The sequence below is a fragment of the Solenopsis invicta genome, chromosome 2 (genome assembly GCF_016802725.1).
Source record: "Solenopsis invicta isolate M01_SB chromosome 2, UNIL_Sinv_3.0, whole genome shotgun sequence".
NCBI lineage: Eukaryota > Metazoa > Arthropoda > Insecta > Hymenoptera > Formicidae > Solenopsis > Solenopsis invicta.
In genome coordinates, this window is record NC_052665.1 from 14951778 (window position 1) to 14974746 (window position 22969).

General features: G+C 38.7%; 2 protein-coding genes across 4 annotated transcripts; one reads left to right on the forward strand and one right to left on the reverse strand.

The window, feature by feature from the left end:
* The first annotated feature begins 741 nt into the window (after window positions 1-741).
* Window positions 742-5354, forward strand: LOC105197410 (phospholipase A-2-activating protein). Of its 3 annotated transcripts, none has more exons than XM_039457408.1 (6): window positions 742-945; window positions 2361-3230; window positions 3326-3656; window positions 3807-4053; window positions 4147-4565; window positions 4771-5354. In XM_039457408.1, exons 1-6 carry the CDS (start codon window positions 794-796, stop codon window positions 5095-5097), a joined length of 2346 nt encoding a protein of 781 aa, XP_039313342.1. In that variant the 5' UTR covers window positions 742-793; the 3' UTR covers window positions 5098-5354. The 3 variants fall into 3 exon arrangements, with proteins under 3 accessions (XP_039313342.1, XP_011162046.1, XP_025987005.1); XM_011163744.3 differs by lacking the exon at window positions 742-945 and adding an exon at window positions 1791-2104; XM_026131220.2 differs by lacking the exon at window positions 742-945 and adding an exon at window positions 2097-2254.
* Window positions 5355-6037: 683 nt separating this feature from the next.
* On the reverse strand, window positions 6038-14714 carry LOC105197411 (dual specificity protein phosphatase Mpk3). The gene is made up of 4 exons (XM_011163745.3): window positions 12753-14714; window positions 11406-11591; window positions 10970-11212; window positions 6038-9750 (listed from the first exon to the last, which is right to left on the reverse strand). Exons 1-4 carry the CDS (start codon window positions 13138-13140, stop codon window positions 9374-9376), a joined length of 1194 nt encoding a protein of 397 aa, XP_011162047.1. The 5' UTR covers window positions 13141-14714; the 3' UTR covers window positions 6038-9373.
* Window positions 14715-22969: the final 8255 nt, after the last annotated feature.

Genomic DNA, 22969 nt, shown 5'->3' on the forward strand with positions numbered 1-22969 from the left:
AAGATCCAAGATCCTCCTCCTCTCGATTCATACTTGGCACAAACGCGCGACACTTGGTTCGTTTTCGGCACCTCCGGTACTCGCGCCCGTCGAAAACTCGAGATACGGGATACGGGGCAACGGAGAAGACGCGATTGAACGCGCGACGCGACTTCGTATCATCCCGACCGATCATTGTCGTCTGAGCGACACGAAGGATTCAAGATTCTCCTCACGACGATTCGTCTTGATTCATACTCGGTACGAACGCGTGAGCCTTCGTTTTCGGAACTCTCGAAACCCTCCTGGTATGCTCACGCGTGTCGGAAACTCGGAATAAGAGGCAACGAAGAAGCTGCGAAACACGATTGAACGCGACACGACTTCGCACCATATATTCGACACGACGGATGTCGGTACGCGAAGGCCGCGACACTTCACTTTCGGCAGTCCACGACACTCTCGAAATACTTGCTCGCCTCAAACACTCGTATGGGATGACGAGGATACGAGTTAAAATGCGCTGCGACGCACCGCGACCTTCCGCCGTGCTCCCTAACCGACCGACTGCTGGCACTGCGTGCTGCGTAGCGGCGTGAGTCACGTGACTGGCGCGTGACGCGCCTGCGCGCCGCTGCGGCGCTACCGTCGCTGCTACGCAGTGCCAGCAGTCGGTCGATTAGAAAGCACGGCTGAAGGTTGCGGCACGTCGCTGCGCATTTCAACTCGCATCCTCGTTGTCCCGTACGAGTTTCTGACGCGAGCGAGTGTTTCAAGAGTTTCGTGGAGTATCGGAAGTGAAGTAAATTGTCGGATGTTTGTGCTAACGTGTGAGATACGATGCATGGTGCGAAGTCGTGTTGCGTTTAATCGTGTTTTACATCTTCTCCGCTGCTTCGTATCCCGAGTTTCCAACGCAGAAAGAAAATTATTGCAAGGAGCAAGTGCGAATCTTGCGAAGAAAAGGCAGGCTCAAGCTGTAGAAAAATATATTGATTAATTTAGATTGCCACCTCAATTATTTGATGAATTATTAAAATTAGTCGGACCTGTTATTACCAAAGAACAAATAATTCGTAATTCCATTTCTGAAACTCGACTACACATAACACTGCGGTTTTTAACATCGGGAGATAGCATGAAATCGATATTGTAATGACAATTATTTAATGAATTAGTAAAATTAATAACTTATTTATTAATTAATTAAGTTTTTTGTTTTTTTTGTGTGTGAAAGACGAATACATGCGCAAAAGTTATTTCGTTAAAAACGGAAAAGGAAAACGCGGCGGAATCGGCGAAATAAAGCCGCTACCAATCACAAACGTTCCGCAGTTCCGCCATTCCACATTCCATGTGAGCGCACCCTAAGAACTGTTTTCAAAAAAACAACTTGTCATCACACCTCTCGCTTTCCGTCTGTCATTAAACTGCGGCGCTTTCGGCACGCATTTATTAAAATCTCTGGTTAGAGGACGCGGAACGACGCGCTTCCACCTGTCACTAAACAAATATTTCAGTTGTCAATACTTTACCTTTTCTGACTCTCAGTGCTTTTCTATAATCTTTCGGTGCGAAGGCACAGAGAAACGCACGAAGACGCGCGTAATGCACAATTTGCACTCGGCATCGGGCGAAGCCGCTGAAAAATCACCGGTGGCAAATATCGCAAGATAGAGACAATGCGGGAAATATACATATAAGAGAGTGATTCTCTCGAGAGCGGAGGCTTATCTAGCGCCTCCGGAAGACGCGATTTCATCACACCCGGTGCGGAGGGATGTGCGCATCGGTGCGCATGCGCAACCTCGAATTGCTTCTGTCATCGAGGATCCGCGGCCGGCCGATCGTGGCGCAGCGAGGACGGAGGCGACGGAGCAAGGCGGAGCACGCAGCACCAGCACGCTATAAGCGGAGTGGAGCTGGAGCGTGTTGTTCCGAGATCGAAATAGAGATTGGAGAAATCGAGAAGGACTGTGCACGTCGGCATGGACAAGCCACCGTACAAGTTGAGCAGCGTGCTGCTCGGTCACAGCGCGGACGTAAGAGCGGTGGCCACCTTTCTCGACGGTACCGTCGTGTCGGTCTCCCGGGACAAGACGGCACGCGTGTGGAAACCGACCGGGTTGGTAGTGCGCGCGGATTCTTCCCCGTTCGGGGACTCGCGATTGTCCGAGCCCCTCGGCCCGTTCTTTCGTACATCTTTCGAGCTTTTTCTGAATCTTTAAAAGAGAGAAAAACACAGTCTTCTGTTTACGCGAGGTTAAACATACATGTATATATAGGCAGGGTTTTCAACTTACAATGAGTATCGATATTAACGGTCATTTTTAATTGCATGCTTGCCGACGCTTTACTGACATCTGAAATTTTTGCTTTAGGGAAGGTAACGAGTATGAGCAGAGCGCAACGTTAACTGGCCACTCTGACTTCGTCAATTCGGTATGCGTTATAAATCCATCGGAGAGAGATCCCAAAGGTTACATCATCACTGGCAGCAATGACAACACCATTTGTGTCTATGTGGCGGGTGAAACAGTGCCCGCTCACACCCTAACAGCACACCAGAACAATGTGTGTAAATTAAGGACTGGTAAGAAGGAGGGAACATTTCTTTCGAGTTCCTGGGATCTCACTGCCAAATTATGGGACATGAAGGACTTGAGTAAACCGCAGCTAAATCTTGCGGGTCACACTGCCGCAGTATGGTGCATAGCGGATCTAGCGAGTGGCAGTATAATAAGTGGATCGGCTGACAAACTGATAATAGTATGGTCGAGAGATGGTTTGGTGCAGCATAAATTAACAGGGCATACCGACTGTGTGCGCGACATTGTTGATATTAAGGAGGACGAGTTCCTAAGTTGTGCGAATGATGCCACTATAAGGCACTGGAATGCCAAACTTGGAACCTGTTTAGGCACTTATTGCGGACATGAAAATTATATTTATAGTGTAATAGCTATTCCAAATGGTACATACGTTTATTCATCTGGAGAAGACAGGACTATTAGAGTATGGTACAATGCGGAACTAAAACAAACTATTGTTCTGCCGACACAATCGATATGGTGCATTGATTTGTTCTCAAACGGCGACATAGTCGCCGGAAGTTCTGACGGAGCCGTTAGGATATTCTCGTCCGATCCCGAACGTTACGCAAATAGGGAAATGTTAGAAGCGTTTGAGAAAGAAGTGGCAAATACAACATTGAATGCACAGCAGGTGATTGGAGACATCAGTATAAAGGAGTAAGTACACTTTATTTTTGTATAAAATCTTTTATTCCCATGTACTTTTTTATTTTGATTTCTAATCAATTATAATTAATTTTTATCGCGTACAGTTTGCCAGATTCAAAAGTTCTCTTGCAGCCTGGTCAAAGAGATGGCCAAACGAAGATTGTAAACGAAGGAGATGCAGTTAGAGCATACAGTTGGTCGCAAAGTGAACAACGATGGATAAAAATTGGTGATGTGATGGGCGCGTCCGGTGGTACTGCTGCCACCTCTGGAAAGCAACTTTATAATGGCATAGAATATGATTATGTCTTTTCAGTTGATATACAAGATGGTGTGCCACCTTTAAAACTTCCATATAACAAGGGTCAAGATCCTTGGCATGTTGCACAGAAGTTCCTTCATGACAATAATCTTAGTCAATTATTTTTAGATCAGGTGTATATTTTTTAAAGTATCTAAAATTTTATATATAATATCTAATGATAAATATATAATCTTTTGCATCTTATTTATCGCTATGTATTAAAAAATAATTTTCAATTCACAAATTTGAGAGGAAAATGAGATAAAATTTGAACGTTTTAGGTTGCAAATTTTATAGTAAAGAATTCTGAACCAGCCCCAATTGTGAATACCGGATCACAATATGTAGATCCTTTTACAGGAGGAAGTCGATATGTTCCTGGATCAGGAACATCGTCTAGCGCGCCCGAAGTTAATGTACAATCGTTCAATTCGACATTTAGTTCTTCCAACACATTAGCATCTCCCTCCTATATACCTCATTCGAGGTATTTAAAGTTAGAACAAGCAAATTTATCTGCTATTTTTGGTAATTAAAATTTGTTTAAGATTGGATACAATAATCATGCAACAATTTTGTATTATTTCTTTGTCAGTAAAACATTTATAAAATTGATTGCAGAAAAATTGCACGAGTTGAATGCTAAACAAGAAAGTATGTATAAAATACCAGAAGAAAAGCTCGAGGCGATACAAAATCTTATGAGTAATCAAGTGTCTGAAGAATTTAGAACCAGTGCTATCAGTGCACTTAAGAGTTTTTTAGATTGGCCAAACGACACGGTATTCCCAGCTCTCGATATAGCGAGACTCGCTGTGCTTCACAAGGAAATAAACGATCAACTGTGTACGGAAGAATTGCTACCAGTCATACGAAGGCATATCAAATCCGACGCAACTTCGTCGAATCAAATGCTCACCTTCCGTCTGTTAGCCAATATGTTCCACCACGAAAAGGGAGAGAAACTCTGTCTAGATTACAGAGATGAGATACTCAAGTCTTTATTGGATCTACAGTCTCTTGGAAATAAAAATAATCAGGTATGTCACACCTTAATTATTAAGATAATAATTAAAAACAAAAGAAGGATTTACGACAGCTTAAATCGCATGAATAATTGATAAAATAATTATTATATAAGTATAATTTACAATTTTATATTTTTTATTATTTTTCTGCATGAAAAATCGAAAATGATATAAGATTTATTAAGAAATGAGTTTATGGATTGTGATTACATTACAGGTTGCAATATCAACATATATATTGAATTTAATCGTAGCGTTAAGTAAACATAATGACACACCTGGTAGAACGAGAGCCCTAAATGTTTTATTTACCGTATTACCGCGTTTGAATGAACCCGAAGCAATGTTTAGAGCTCTAGTTGGACTAGGAACATTATTGGCCGCTACATCAGATCCCAATGATCGTAATGAATTAATTAACGCTGTGCGACAATCCGAAACTGCTTTGAATATTCTTAGAACTTTATCAGAAAGTACAATCGACCGTAGTACATCAAGCAAAGTAGTAAACTGTTCCAAACAGATTATCGATTTGATTATCTAATACGTTTATGAGCTGTGGGATACGTTGCTCATAAGATTTATAAAAATAAGTTAATTAAATGAAGAGATTGAAACAATAATTATGGCAATGGTATTAATTATGACAAATATAAAATAAGAAAAAGTTTGTGATGCACTAATATAAACTAATGTAAACGCGATTAAAAACCCAAGATAAAATAAGTTTGCACGTGTATCCATGTTTTGCAGCTCGGTTGCTCAATCGTAAAAAATAAATACACTTTTTTATGCAATTAACATTCATTATTTAGGTGTACTATGTCCCATCATATTACAGAACATCCCCAAAAAAATATAAATTTATATATATATATATATAAAACACACATGCACACACACGAGGAGCTGTATTCAATTACTATAAAGAAATTAAAATTCAGGCCAGAGAAAAGAAAAGATTTAATTTGCTAAATTTTGTTAGAAAGTAAATTTAAGCTTATTTGTTTTTAGAATTAATGAATTACGCAGATTTCCCCAGTTGCAGTTATGATCACGAAAAGGAGAGACTTAATATAATTTGGTATTTAGTTGTTTTCCAGTTATAACGAAGTTAAAGTCTAAATACGCAGGTTTAAATACTCTAAATTTCAAATTGGATAATACAGAATAATAGTTGTATATTTCACAATATTCTATTTATAAGATCAAGCAAATATATTATTTTTCTTTTTTTTTTTGTCAATGTATTTACTATGTTTTAAAAATAAATCGGTATTTTTTGCAAAAACAATAAGCAATGCTTTTAAATATACTTGTTATATATCTATAGCAATTTATTAATTAAACAAACTCATGCATTAAAGTTTTAAATTAATATCTTAACAATTTATTTATTTTTAATTATTCATTATACAGCTGACCAAGATAAAATTATTCGACATACATACGACTGTTTCGGGATTAAGATAAAATGATATGTGTTAGTGCTTTTACGTACTTTTTAATTTCATTTCGTCGTAAAGCATACATAAATATCCCTTAGTAAACGAACATGTTGTCAAGAGATACACAATACATATTTTATAATATATATATCGATAACACAAAATTCGAAGAAATAGTTTCTCTCCAGATTTTATTATCGATTTCATATCAGAAGTACGAAAATGAATTAACGTGTTTGCAATGTATGAAAAAATTAAAACGACTGTTACACATTCGGATTATAGAAACTAAATAAGTTATTACCATGGCAGATATGATATTATCGCAACGTGTAAAACGCATTATATGACGCATATATATTTCGTTTTAACAAATTTGAAAAATAAGAAATAAAATTACCTGCATGGAATGTAAATGACCTGCTTAAATGACAATTGATTACTTACAGATTAAGTAAGATAAGTTGTATTTCTAATGAAAATTAGTTAAAATATATATACAACGATGAATATAAAATAATAATTTATATAATATACACATATAATATTTGATTAAATTTCTCGGGCACACACACCCAGTAAACATACAACAGACAACAGTGTAATAGTAGAATATTGTTATTACATTAACGTCAAATTATATATATATATATATATATATATATATATATATATATATATATTTCCTTACTTATATATCAATTTACTCCTGCAATAGCCACGAGTTATTAATTACCGCAACTCTTGCAGTTAATTATTACACCAAAAATAACATTCATTTGTATACACTCATATTAACTTCAATTATGCTCAATGAACGATACATATAGTAGTAGATGAAAGGTAATTACAGTGTCAGGCCAGTTTGGCTCGGGAATGTGAATGCATTTCTTTTTTCTTTCTTTACAAAAATAACTTTCAATATATATCTGAAATCTGTAAGATAATAGAAACAGTGCTGATTCATACAATTTAGAATCCAATTTTGCGCACGAATTATTACTAGCAATGTACAGCTAGATGTGATTTTTTCATACGAATGCACAGGCTCAATGTCCTCGTGTAGAAAAGTATCTATGTAAAAAATCCGAAGAGTTAATGTTGTTCTGATGCCAGCAAAAATGTAACGTGCAGGAACCATTATCTTTCAGATTTCTGTATGTAACAATGACGACGAAGTCGTTATATGACAATAAAACTGTTTTCTGATATTTGAAAGCATTACTTTAATAGTAACATCTCAAATAAAAAGTAATAGTTAAAGAAACGAAATTAATAAAAATTATAATTTGTACATTTAGACATTAAACAAATATGTGAAGAAATTATCTGTTATAAAACAGGATAGATGTGTATAGGATTGCAGCGCTTTCACATTGAAAGCTTTGGCCATCAAGGCTTTGGCCGTGCTGCAATGAAACAAGATATACTTAAGAAATGCTTTTACAAAATAAGATTTTTTAAAAATCCAAGCGTCTATTTATCACAAATGTTTTTAGAAATGTCTACCATTAGTAACAGCATACGAAAAATTTGTTTTTTATATTCTAATAAATTTCCTTTTTACATTTTAACAATTTCTTTAAAACTTCTCGCATTTTAAATTAAAAGTATAAAAAAATAAAATTTTAAAATAACGCTTTCATATACCATTTCCAAGTGACTTGGACGCAAGTTCCTCTAACTCCGTTAAAACCAGTGACAAACCTGGTTTTTCTCGTGAGCAGGAGAGATTCGGAATGCCCTACAGAAATGCACTGATTCCTAAGATGTGTCCTCTCTTAAACTTAAGTTACTGGCATATGTACCTGAGGCGACGTGCATATACCTTTCGCGCATCTCGAAGGTCAGAATGCATTGAGGCGATTACCCGACGTAAGTTACTTTAGCGTGTCGAAAAACTACATCGAAAATTACTCGTTACAAAAATGTCGAGTTTTATTTTTTACGCAAACTACTACAGTTGAGTCGGAGCTCAATGGATTTAAAAATTAGTTAAACGTACTTTGACCTTTATTTGGGCCTCCAGACTTTGGAAATGCCAGTTTTCGAAAGAAAATATCTGCGCTTTCTTAGTAGCTTACGCGAATATCGCGAGTAAACTATCTGTATTTTTAAGGATCGATTTCGTGCTAGTGTGAAACTTTAAACTCGCCCCTGTGGGTCTCCCTTAATTTTGTACCACGGAACTTAGCATACTAAGCGTGATGTTTACCTTCGACTACTGTTAATTGCCTGGTGGGAACTCGTCATTTAGAAATTACTTAGCGCATGAAATATCGCTTGCAGTAAAATAAACACAGCCTCATTAATTGAAGGATTTGGGGAAAGAAGTATTAAAATATATATATATGTTCTAGAGTTCTCTTGAGGTACGACGGTATGCATTATTTTATACCTCGCGAGGATACAGTGCTTGAGTTCAATATATCTCGCATACCATTTGCAACCATACAGACTAAATAGGTTTCTCAAAACTTGGAAGCATAACATCAGAATGTACAATTACAATAGCGCGACTGATACGCGATGAGAAATTACAGGATCTCGTTTTACAAAATACTTTCAATGTCCTTTGCTGCCACAACAATTCAGAAAAGAGCATTATAAACGTTATTCCTTCTTCATCATAGAAAAAGGCATCAACAGTCATATCGTTCACTCTTTCCCTAGTCACAACACTGTATCATATTAGTATGATTCGATGGCGTAATGTAATGTACCCAACTTTTCAACTAATTGAAAATTTCACGATAGACAGGTATCGTCACTGCAGGAATATATCGAAGCATATTATTACTGAACGCGTACGCTGAAAAGCTAATAACGCCTAACAAAGAGATAAATTTTTTCTCTAATTGGAGAGACACATATTTTTTCTTCTCAAGTACATTAATCCCCTCATTCCTAAATTATTTCTAAATTTTGGCAAAGGTATTTTCCACTCGTACATTTTCTTTTACATTACGTTGAGTATTGAACGACTGTAGCGATACGCACGCACGTGTTTTTAGAAACTAATCTTTTTAAAAAGTCAATTTAATCATAATTTAAATAATTTATTAATAAATTATATATGGCTACGCTAGGAATGAGAGGCTCGAAAGAATATAACGAGAAATTATGAAAGAAAAGTGTCACGGCGCGGTAACTAACTCCGAACTGCCTCTAAAAGCTACATCTGAGCACGCCAAACGCATCCAAGGTATATTCCATTTCATCTGGAAATATACCGCGAAGGGCGGACTTCAATGCTTGTCTCACATATCAAAAGTGATAAAGCGCGTTATCATAACCTTTCTATCAGGATATCCCTGATAATTCTCCTTATGGAGAGACCTAGAATTTGTATTGGGTATCCCCAAGTGTGTCTCATTCGGCCGGTGTGCTTGCCGCCCACCTGTCAAACTCGATTCCCGAGTCGGGACTGAGTCCCAGATCAATGGGACTCAGGAAGCTGGGCGCCGGGCAATTGCAGGGCCCATTGGGTCGACATGCCCCGATGCACCTCTGATCGTTACTCTTGTTTTCTCCCCCTCGGTCCCTCAACTCCTGCTCGAAGCTGTACAACTGCTCCATAAAGTGAAAATTCGGTGCGACATTGGACTTTCTACTACGTACTAGGTTGAAAGCGTCGTTCAGGCTGAGGCTGCACTTGTGCATGAGATAAGCCACAGTGATCGTGACGGACCGAGAGATTCCGGCCAAACAATGTACCAGCACTCCTTTATCCGAGTTCCGTGCCTCTTCTGAAAAATACGTGACAGATCGCGATTTTAATCCTACAATCGTTAACTCGATCAATTATTGCGTTAATATTTAACAATTAATTAACACATTTCACAGATTTCCTCAATACACAAAATTACAAAATATGCAGGATGTAAGCTTATTTTCCGAAGTGCGTAAAACGCGAATTTCTCAGATTAATTGATACCATAAAGATTGAAAAATATGATATTTTAGTAATTCCATCGAGATACAATATCGCCGTTCGAGAGCTATTATCCAATGAAGATTATACAAATAAAAGATATATTGGCAATTACGTTAGCTATTATTCTTCGATGTATTCAATACTTATTAATTAGAAAATTGTGATAAAAAAGCTAAAGAAGACAATGCATATCACGACAAATTCGTTTAAATGGCGCTAACAAAGGGAAGTCGGATCGCCAATATTGCAATGTGTCGGGACAGTCAAATGTGCCAGACCGGCTCAATAGCAATGCCAAACCTCGCCATTCAGGCATAAGTATAGCTCTCGGCCTAACCGGACATCCGTTGTTTAATTGTCTAGCGCGGCTTGCCCGCCACGTGGGAAAGTTTCTATTTAGGCGAACCTATTTATAAGAATGCCCCTTTCAGAAGCTGCGCGGGGACCTTCTTAAACAGGAAATCCTGTTCGAGAAGCGGTCCGAACAAGATTTCAACGCAAAAAAAGCTCCGATGTAATAAATAAAGCTCATTTACGCATTCTATCATTTCTCCATGAGCGTATGTTAAAATAATAATACGAAATAAAACAAAATTTTTTATATGAAGAAAATCTTTTCTTAAATTAAATGTATGACAAAATATTTTACTTGAATTCTAAATATTATATCAGTCACTGATACATGTCGTAACAGTTTTTAATTAAATTTTACAATAAAGCACACGTGTGGATAACGAAACATTCATTGAAGACTGAGTAAGAATAGGAGATACCATTCAATACTTGAGAATTTCTTTATATATTCGTGGAAAAATATTTGCTTTTTCTTTTTACGTTTTATATAACAAGTTTTAAAAAAATACACTATTTACTTGATACCAACATGCTTACAAAAAGATCAATTTTAAAAACAAAACAAATCAAATTAAAAAAATTGTTAAATCGATTACAATAAAAACACTTTTATTTCTTATTCGAATTTATATAGTTTTCGATAAGAATGCTTCGTACGTCGGCATGCTGAGACTTACCTATAAATTGAATCGCCTGTGGGAAGAAACTAGCCAAGTTCTGACTCCAGTGATCGCTTATGGGTATCTGCATGTACTTTATTGAGCCGCCGCTTTCAAATACATTTGGCAAATCCGGTGTTACGTTGAGTATGTACTGTATCCTGTGCCGCGCTAAGGACTCGCGATCCTCGCTATTGGCCGCGTTACCGAGGTACAAATGAGGTAAAATTTCCACCGGAAAATCTTTATCTTCCTCGGGACCTGTAGTGCAGAAGCACAAATTCGCTATTGTTATTACACGTTACATTTTCTATTATTACATGTTCTATTATGCTTTATTATTATTCTACAATATTATTCATGTATTGTATTGTTCTTCATTAATATAAATTGCTGTTGCATGTTCTCTCTAACTATGCAATGTTAAATATACACTAAGAATACATCTGCTCACCAATTGAATCACATGTGCTGTCACTGTCAGAGTCTGAATAAGACCTGGTTGGTGGAGTAGATATCCGAAGGGATCTAAGGCCCATTAATTCGCCATCATTATTGTCCTGACCTGGGTCACATTCATTAGTGGCTTGACTACCTTCGCACCACTCTGGATATTTATCTCTAAATGCTTCAAAACCACCTACAAATAAATATGCCATGATAATAATAGGTTTTTGTATAATTGTATTTTATTAGTAAGACCAAATCACAATCTATTCTGAATTAATTAAGAATTGTTTAATGTATGTTTGTAAAAAATTTAAGATATATGTATTATAAATGTTATATAAAAGAAAGTCTTTTTCCAAAAATTCAATAAATTGTTGAAATTTTCAACAATTTATCAACTAAATCAAATTAAATTTTGCATATCACATTCAAAAAAATTAATAATCATAAACGCCTTCATAATTCTTCAATGTGTGCATTTTCTTAAGATATTTCTTAACAAGATCACAAAACAAAATTGAAACAAATAAGCAGTATTCTATTTCTCATTCAGCACGTGTATTAAAGTATTAATACATTTGTAATCAGTAAATTTCTCTTGTCAAACAAAACGATTGAATGGCTGAACAGTTTTATCTAAAGCCTGATAAAGGCTGGCTATAGAATTAAGTGTCTGGTTCTACCGGAATGCCTCCCACATAAATCAATATTTCATTCACAGCCAGTCTCTCTCTATGCTTTGACTGCTACTTCTGAAAGCCTTTCTATACTACAATTACTAATGCCCGTGCACATATATGTGACAAAATCATATAAATGCAGAGTTATAATTAGCAACTATTGTTCAATGTTAAATTTAGAAATCCCAGATGAGACAGCATATTAATTATACAAACGATTTCTAACATTGTCACAATAATTTTAATAATAATGCTAATATTAATAATTCAATTATTGGATTATTGATATCATTTTGTATATCAGCAAGTTTTAAATTTACTTTTATATAATAGACCGGTTTTCTTTCTGACTAAACCTTGTTGCACGGTTCAGTTTTCCTCCCTTTTTTTTTCATGCTGGAGAGAAAATGAAAAGAGATCAACCGTGCAAGAATTTGAGCTAAAAAGAACAGACCTAATTCATCATAATTCGGGAACGAAACGATAAATTCTAATTTCAAGTTTCAAATGCAAACATTTGACGCTCGACGCGCCTGAAACGTCAAGCTTTGCGCAATCTTAATGAAAATTGAATTACAGACAGTAATCGAATTAATGAAAATCTGAACTACAGGTGACTAAACAGGCTGACTATAGCAGGTTTGGGCTAGCAATCGATTAAAAGGACTCACCGATTAAAAAGGCTATATTTCCTCCGCTACTTTTAAGTCTCCGGCTCAAAACTTGTAACGTTTCACCCTGATGACCCGTATCCGTAGAATCACCAATTAGTACAAACGTCCCCCTTCTGTTCTTGTCCCCACACAGAAACATCTCCACTCTATTTCTCAGATCCAGGCACCGTATCGTGGCCAAGAGGTCCACTTTACCAGCAGCCAATCTTCGCAACATGATACTAGGTATGGTCAGAGGCACCGATCCTCTTATATGAGCATCCGAGAAGTCCGAGTGTGCCCTACAGTCTAGAATAAGAAGCTTGTTGGGACCGTCCTGCGATCTCAACTCGCTGAACAGCCATTCCGGACCCTGAAGATCCTCTTCCATTGCACTGTCAGGCATCTTGAGTCTTTCACACTTGTACACTCTCGCGCGGCCTTCTACACGTTCGCTCCGCGAAACAGCTTCCGATACCTAAATGTTTCCTTCAGTCACTGAGCCTTTCCCACACAAACATGTTCTCGAGCCACACGCGGAATCCCAAGTGCCGTCATTGTCGGAGGCGGCATCTTCGATAAACAATAAACAGCATATACAACTGTCACACAGAACGGATAGAACGGTCGCTACCGACGCGGTTTTATCGCTCGTTGTCACACGAGAAAGAGAGAGAGAGAGAGAGAGACACAGACTTCCGGTGCCGACTATGCGTCGACTTCTCGACCACGCGCCCGCACGTCCGTCGATCGTCCGTCACGAGCCCTGTCGCACGTTCTCCACAATGGAAGCGAATGAACGAACGAGGCGTGTGTTGTCCGTATAGTAGGGATGAGTAGTAGGTGCGTGGTTGCACAGCTCCCCACTCGCGCGACTAATATTTACTGGATATGGTATATACGAAATGGCACTTTGAGTTGAGTGATGGAGCGCGTTCCCCGGAGAACGATCGCGCGCGACGTTCACCCGTCGACAGCGCGACCCGACGGGTTCTCACGCATTACCATCATTTCCTGCGATACTACGCCGCGCTGCGTATGTTACTCCGCCTTCGCCTCCTGCTTCCCCACCGCCGTCACCGTTGCCACCACCACCGCCGCCACCGCCGTCGCCGCCGCCGCCGCCGCCGTCGCCGTCGCCGTCGTCGTTGTCGCCGTCGCCGTCGCCGTCGCCGTCGTTGCCAGGTCGTCCCGGTTATCGATCTCCTCGTGAATCAAGACGACGCGTCCAATTAATAGCACGGCTGTGGAATGTTTACGTTCGCCGTGCGGAAGATGCATGTCCAACCGAACGACCGTCGCGCTCACTCTATCTCGCGCGCACCGACCCGCAGCGTTCGCGCGAGCTGCTCGCTCCGTCGTCGTCGTCGTCCTTTCGGCGCGCGGGCAGCGATCGCTCCATCCTCGTCGCGCGTTTCATTCGCGCGCGCACCGCTGGCTCACCCCCACTACCGTGCCGCGTCGCGCCGCGCTCGTTCGCCCCCACCTTCAGAGCGTACGTAGGTTCTCGCGATCACGCGCGCACACACGCTGGACCGCGTACGCGCTCCGTCACTCCGACCACCGTACCGCGTTTCCGTATCCGCTTCCGATCGTGTCGACGTCCGTTTCCTGTCCCTCCTTCGATCCTCACGAATCTCACACTTCGGCACCGTCCCGGAGGTCCGGAATTTCTGACCTGACCCGGCGGGTCTTCTCCGCTCCAGGAAGACGCGGGGCTTCTCAACGATCCGAAGTATGTCACACACGCGCGCACAATAGTCTCTCTTTCTCTTTCCTCTTCCTTGCGCTTCCTCTCTTTCTCTCTCACACACACACACACACACACTTCCTCTCTTCTCCTCTTCTCTTTCTCTTGTTTTCGCACTTTTCTTCTATCGCTTTCACTATTTTGCTCTTGTCCACTCGCGCCTATCCACTCGCCGCAGGCCACACCTTACCCGCAAACGTTCGCTCGTCGAAGAATGGAGCGAACGGCTCTCGGTACGTTCCGCGCAGGGGAAAGACGCGGTCGCCGTGCGATGTGATTCGCCGGCGGTCACGTGAGCCGTGCAGCCAGCCAATCGCCGTGCAGGCTGACGTCAGTTCATTGACAAAAGATGTTTCCATTAACGAGGCGTGGGTAGAGGTTGGGTCGGGGGTCGGTGCTGACTGAGCCGTCGTTGAAGCGACCGGAGTAACTTCATGATGGTGAAGGGGTATGGCGGCGGCGGCAGCAGCGGAATGGGGCACCGCATGTTATACGCGCGCGCTCTCTCACGCGTGCGTGGGCGCGTATTACCGCGACCCACGTCGAGGAGAGCGGGAAAGAGGAGTAAGAGAGAGAGAGAGAGAGAGATGGAGAAAGAAGCCCCGACGTGCACGCACACTGGCGTGCACGTGCTGTTCGCTTCAACAGGGCCGGCGGAACACCAACGAATCACCCCGAGTAGTGTGTCATTTTAGCTCCTTCTCGATCTCCTACTCCATCTCCCTGTCTCTCTCACGATCGAATCAATATCGTCACTTTCCTCCTGTTATCTATTTACCGCGTATATACATATGTCTACGTAATGAACTCTTCCGTCACGCTCATTGTCGAACGTGTCTAACTTCTCGCGATTGTAACGTCCAATTGTCGTAACGTATCCGGGATCCCGGCGAGATACCGTCACGGATAATTAATCGCGAATTACTTGCAAACGGCACGTATGCAGTTCTCATCGCGGCATCTGTGATCGATAAGTCACGGATATCGCGTGTTGTACTATGGCATAATAATATCGTCGTTTAACGGTAGTAGTGGTATGCCCAAGTCTGTGCAGCGCACGTAGTATTAGGCGCACTAACGATTTTCCAGATATATGACAAAACAATGACCTCTCCGTTTCGCGGGATCAATCCCGGCTTCGTGGAAGCATACAATACACTTCTAATGTAATCCTGTGCGTCAATATCGAATATCAATGAAGCCAGGATTACGTTACAATGATTACACAGTGATTATAAGAATAGGAATTCAAAACATAAAAAGAAAAAAGAAAAGTTTTTATTCAGATCAGTTAAAACAATTTTAAAATAGAAATAACTATCTTTTCATCATTTCAACGCTTAAGCGAACGGTAGTGTCAGCCTACATATTTTTATGTATAAAAAACAGTAAAGAATTTAAAAATACAGATCTGTAAAAGAGTATGCAAATATATTATTAATTGACAGTATTTATAATATTGAATGACGCTAGAGATCTTGATAGTATAAATAATCCAGGCTGAAGCGTACTGAATTATTAATTAAAATGTATTACAATAGATTATTAGGAATCTGTTATCGTTGTTACAATAGCAACGACAACGCCGTAAATTGTTAATGGGAAACCCACATGGCATAAACCTTTTAGGAACGTCCATTGGACGTTCAAAGGACGACCTTGGGACGTCCTTTGGATAAAATGTGCTGTGTAGGAAGCTACATAATCTGCATAAATTATTTTTGCTACTGACAATTTGCAACTGAACGCAATAGGTTTAATTTCCAAAATAAAATGTCTGATTAAAGATATAGCGAATTTTTTCTCATATTTTCTCTCTGCTCTACACATGATCAGAACTCTGCAATTTTTTCTTCTAAAAAGGCGTTAATACAGAAGATAAAGTACGAAAATAACTAGCTTTATTCTCTATCAATATAAAATGTTTCGACATATTTTATACGGAAAGAACAAATTTACTGTAGTATTTAAAAATTTAGCTAGATACAGATGAAAAAATAATTTTATGTTGGTCTATCAAAATAATTATGTAGAACGTTCAAGCATGATAATACTGCTGCAAAAAGTATTGATATTCTAGCAACCAGTTTAAACGTCCAATATAATTTTTTCTAATTTTGTTTTTTCTAAGTGCGAACGCTAAAACTATTTCTCTTTAAGAATTAGATCTTTCGCACATTAAATGTATATTAGATATTAGGAATAGAAATTGAAATTTTAGAATCAATTTTCTCAATAAAGACTATAAATAAATAACAAGTTAAGTTATATTTTATATAACAAATTTATGTCTTGCGTTTTATTTGTATCCATTGTACGTTACGTTTTATATTCATTGAGAAAACAAATTTTAAATTTTAATTTCTATTCCTAATATCTAATAATTCCTCTATTGTGCGCAGGATGCCTAATGTAATGTGATTACCTAATGTAATGTGAACATGACTGATTACAATCGGTTGCAGAAGAAATTCCAGGGAATTAAAAACGCGAATGTATAACAAAATCTTAATCTCTAATCAACCTTAAGATAAGCTTTGACAGACTCTTGACTAGATATAATATTTAGCCAAGCATTGAAAGTTAGGATTTGGAGAATTTCCACAGATGTAGGCGTCCAATTAAAGTTCGATAAAGGAAAGACCGATTTCAATTTGCAATCTGCGAAACTCGCCCACCCGTTGTCGGGCACTCCGTATACAGTTACATACGCGACGTAGTCGTAGTCATGAAAAGTTTGAAGCGAAATACGCGCGGGAGGATGGCAAAACGTGCCATCAAGTGGATACGGCCTTGGCCCTTGCCGTTTACACGAAGCTCGTCCTCGGCCTCGCCCGTTCATCGCGCTCGACTCGGCTCGGCTCGGCTCGGTTTTGCTCGTTTGTTCTCTTTCACCCTGGCAGGAGGGGACGACAGCCTATCAGACGACTGTGCCAGGCGTAAGTCGGCATTCCATTCATTTGGGCGGCTGTCGTTGAAGATTTTCGCGTTCGATCACACGGTCGCCGCTTTATCGCGCTCCAGCGCGCGCGCGCGCGCGCCCTGCCTCACGGGGGTGAAGGACGGGTTGAGGGTAGGATATGGGACAGAGCGCGAGGGTTGGTTGAATACCGCGGGGGGAGAGGGGACGAAAGGGTGGCAGAGAGAGAGGAGGAAGGGAAAGGGCCGCGGGCGTCTGTGACCTTCCGCGGGTATCCGGACGCGTGCCGACGAATTGGATTCGATCCGCGTGGGTGCGGGTAAGGTGAGCACCCGACCGTCCTTCCACATGCGCGCGCGCGCGCGCGCGCACACACCTCTCTCGCTCGCCCTACGCTCAATAACGCTCCGATGGTTTGCGGAGGCTTTAACATTAAAGCAGAAGAAGGAAGCTGCTTGACGGCCGCCTCTGTAGGGAAACCTCGAATCCGTCGATTTGCTTGATATCGATTTCCGGCGTGACCGGCTCGCCGAAGCTGACTCACCAAAGTCTGCATGGAGAAAGAGTTAACAGGCGGTGGGCTAGAAATAAGAGATGTTTAAGATTTTGACTTTTTGTCAAGAGAACAAAATATAAAAGTCTTCTATATAACGTTAATCTACATAAATTATTTTCATTACTGACAATTTGTAACTAAACGTAACGGATCTATTTCATTGACAAAAAAATTCTTAAAGTCGTTTTGTTCTCTGTGTAAATAAAAGTTTTTACTTTGTATGAAAAAATGCTTTTTATTTATATAGAGGAAGAACGACCTGACTTTTTCCAATCTAATAATTTACACTGAGAAAAGTTCTTTCAATCAAATCATTTCCTTTGATTTAAATAAATATTGGTATAAAATAATGTATTTTTAAACTTAAAAAATATTTTTTAATCAAAGAAATGGTGTTAAAAAAAATATTTATTCGAAAATAACTTTTTTTTCAGTGTACCAAATAACTCCGAGAAATGACCTATCGACATCGAAATGATATCAGTTTGATGAATTCGATTCGACATCGATTCTATTATCATTTCTCACTGGGCAGAGATGTCTAATTAAAGACATGGCAAGTGTCTCGTATTTTAGTCTCTCTCTTTCACACGTAATCAAAACTTTGCAATTTTTTTTTCCTAAAAAAGGCACGAACGAAACGTAAAACGTGTGTCACATGTATTTGTATAAAATTCCACTTTTCAATTTTCATCTCACAAAACAATATCCCAGAAATTCTATATGACGCATGACGCACTTCGAAATTTCGCTCTGAGGCACAGAGATACAAAAGGGAATTTATATCTAGACATAAATCTACCTAGATGGAAATGTCAAATATCGGGAAACGTGGACGTTGTACAAACTGTATCTAGGAGTGTACAAACGCTCTTGTACAGCTAATAATATACACGTTTTCTCACAGTGACGTTCAGAGCGTTTTGACGCATCACAATGAAACGCGTGTGAGCAGCGCGGGAATCCTAGATGGAAATAGCAGTGCAAAATGGCTAATTGTGAGACACGTAGACGATTATTGTCCTTCGTTCGCTGCGTGCCTCTTCTTTCCCGTCTTTCCCGCGTCAGCTATTGCGAAACTCGCAATTAAAAATTAACAGAAGAGATCGTACGTGGGCGAGTCGTCTCTACTGGTACGCGGCGTAAAGTCTTGCACGATGAATTAGTAACGAATCTCATTGGGGAGCAGCGATGCAAAGTTCATGACAGCCTGCTCGAATGATCTGAAGATGCTCTGAAGATGATTCCGGGAATTTATGTTATTCGATTACACAATGTAATTTATACATTCTACAACACGGATTTAACTACTACATGCGACGTCGACGTCGCAGCGCGAAATTCTAAGGAGGCGGAGGAGTCGCTGGTGGGACGACACAAAATCCAGCTTTGCGACAGATTGTTTTTTGCATTAATATTTTCTATTTAAACGAACCGAAGTCGGAATTTTATTAAATATTGCAGCCACGTCATAGGGAACGCCTACACGCGTTATCCCTGCAGTATAAGTTATCAGAGAAAACAGTGCTTCACAACGGTGGTATTTTTAGCGGATTTTCACGCATTGATTTTTTTTGTAATCGAGCAGAAAGGAGGATCGCAGAGAAAGAGAGTTGAAAAAGATATTAGTCGCCAAGATGGCTGAGTAAAAAAAAAAGATAATATTGTCGAAATTGTACGATAACTTATATCGGACAAATACTCGCTCTACTCCTCTCCATCTATAAAGATAATATATAATACCGCAATATCCAGATGTTTCCATCGCATGGAAATATTTTCTTAACGTGGGCGAATTTAGGGACTCGACGGAAAATGATTTCTTCTGATAACTTACGCCCCCGCACGTCCGTGACGTAACGCGTACGCTATAGTAGTGCGGTATATGACATGGCGTCATACCTCTCAATCGTGACCTTTCCGAAAATAAAGTACTTTCATTCGCTGTCACCTGCTATCCGGTGTCAAGACTGAGAATACCATTTCGTTTGTGCGCCGGTGTAAATCCTGACGTTACACGTGGGCGTAGCGAGCGCTACGCTTTGCGTGCAGGGATTGCGCCTATTGCGATACAATTAGACCGAGGCGTTTTGTGGAAACTACGATTTCTGCGAGACTCGTGATCCGCTCGCGTTTAAAAAATGCATTTTCAACTTTGAGAAAAGTGGCTGCCGGCTATTGAAATTTACTCACCGGAGAATAACTTGCGGACGATAGCTAGAATCGTTCTCTTTGTGATGTCATTTCCGTTTTAAATGACGTTTTAAATGACATTTCACGGTTTACTAATAGGTCAGCGGATATTTATAAGTTCGTTTTTTTTACAACGAAGACCACATTACATCTAAAAACAACACTTTATTGAATCGTAATCAGTCCAAAGTCTGAAGCGACCAAACAACATTGAAATAGATGCAATTGGATCAAGGATTCCTGTTTTTACGAACATTTTGCCTTTTTTTTATGAAAAAAGACGTATTAAATTACTCTTCTCAATTTTCCTAGAAAATGAATATTTTACATCTCGTAATGAAGATTCCTGGGAAGCTTTTCAATTGTGGGCGTTCTCGGTTATTTTCTGGTTCCAAAATTATTTCTCTCGTTCCAAAATAAATAACAAAGTATTTGTGTGAGATAACTACATAAGTATTAATTATTAATCGCCTATGAACATGAAGACTAAATAGAGTCTATCGATTTTAAAATAAATCACGCGTCAATATGTTTGCCATGTTGCAATCGAACATTTATGTTAAATTTAGCCGATCCTTATTCATTTTCATGAAGCTACTTTTCCTCATTACCATCATCAAATGGCAAGCGGTAAACAGTTAAACGGTAACGCTACTATTACACAACAGAAAACGTATTATGTAAGATCAACGATTTTCACATAGATGAGTAAAATAAGCACAGTAAATCCTAATTTAAAATTATTATTATTTTTATACTATATATTATTACAATCATTAATTTCGCTACAAGTTTAGAGAATTATTAATATCAAGGTTGGTAAATTACTTTAGGAAACGAATATTAAATAGTTTTTTATTAGAATTAACATTGGCCTTCCTACTCAAATGATTAGATCCTCAATACAATGCCCAAATGAAATGTTCTTATTTGGACCACGATAAATTTAAATAGAAATCTCTTCTAGATTGTCGGTGATTCATTTCTAAAATAGTTCGTGGTAGGATGAAGGCAGATAATATGGAACACCGTTTTTAAATCAATATTACTCCGATGTAAATATATATTAAGACTTTCGATTTATGCAGATCTCTTAAGTAACACGTTAGTTATAACGTCAAATTAATAAAAGTTTTCAAAATTGTAGTTCAACTCCAATATTAATAGAGCAAAAAAAGTAAAATGTGAAATTTGAGGAAGTCCAAAGAATGAGACGTAATATAGAATACGGATTAAATTTCAAAAACAGTAATAAATAATGCAATAAATAAACTGCAAATTTATTTATTACGTAAATTTAAAATGCAGTTAAACTTGGTTCATCTTTACAATAGTAGTGCATAAAAAATAAAATAACATTATTGCATTATATGAGCAATAGAAAACAAAATTAAATCTTAAATCATTAAAACACAAGACTAGAAGGCCCATATCAGTCATAGCGGCCCTTGGTGTCAAATAATAATTTTAATTTTTAATTTTTACAATTTCCAACTCAAACTGCGCGCCATATATACGTCGGACTTGAAATACAGTTATGAAGCCGGAATAGTAATATTAATGCTATAAAAAGCATATATAATACCCCCTCTCCCCGGATAAACTATAAATTATTTTATTGCAAAAAAATAACACCTTAAATTAAAAATTAAAAAATTATTATTCGGCACCAAGAATCGCTACAACCAACACAAGCTTTTCAGTCTTGTGTTTTAATTTTGTCAGTTCAATATAACGAATTATTGTTTAAATTATTAAATTATTGTGTAAATAAACATTATTATTATTTACAATAAATATTATTATTCTTAATAAAGACAAGAATGTTTACATTTTTGTACTTGAATACCTTAAAATTTTACAGTTTATGCAAAATAAAAAATATATACATGAGAATTTTAAAAAATTTTAAATATGGAAAATTTATGAGATAATTACATTTTTTATAAAAAATAAAAAACGTTACAATAATGTACAAATTTTATAATATATTTTATATTATTTGCACATCTTCATATAACAAACAAAATCATTTTACGTCAATAAAGAAGAATCGCAATCAAACAGCATAACATTGGTCATGCATTATTGAGAAAGCTTCTACGATATATAAATATTAAATATTTACTTTGAGTTTGTAGGAACATAGTTAAGGTAATTCTGTGATATTTCCAAGAGAAATAAAAATAACCAAGTACTTGTATCGAAGAAAGTCGTTGCCGCAAGGTTTGCGTTCATTATAATATGTTTTAGAACAACTAGAACAGCTTCCAACAATTGCCATCTGAAGTGTTACTGCCATGCAGTGTTTTCTTTCAAAAAATGAGCCCGTATTCCATTTGAGTAGCACATTCCACCCGCGTTCACCCTATAATTCGCTAACAATCTAAAACTGTCGAGCTATTTCTGTATAATCCGGATTTATTTAAATTTCAAATGCTTCACAATAAATCTCAATTATCGATTATTTATTAAGACAAATTAAAGCATTATCAAAATATCATTGCACGCGTGTGCCTCTCCGATGAGAGGCTGGATCTTCGGGATGTATAATTGGTAGCAGAGATTTATAAATATATAAGGTGCAAAGCGCAGCCCACGTTATCGCTTTGCGTCATGATAAAAATCACGCGTCAGTTCCGGGCTCGATCGCGAGATGAGCGTACATACGTAAACGAAAGGAAAGTCGCGCGCGCGTGGCGTGTATTACGTTACAAGGCGCCGATTACGACAGATACGATAATGCGTACATACGTCGGGTTGACGTAAGCGACACCCGTCTGTCCGCTGATGACCTTAACAGGTGTGTGCGCGCA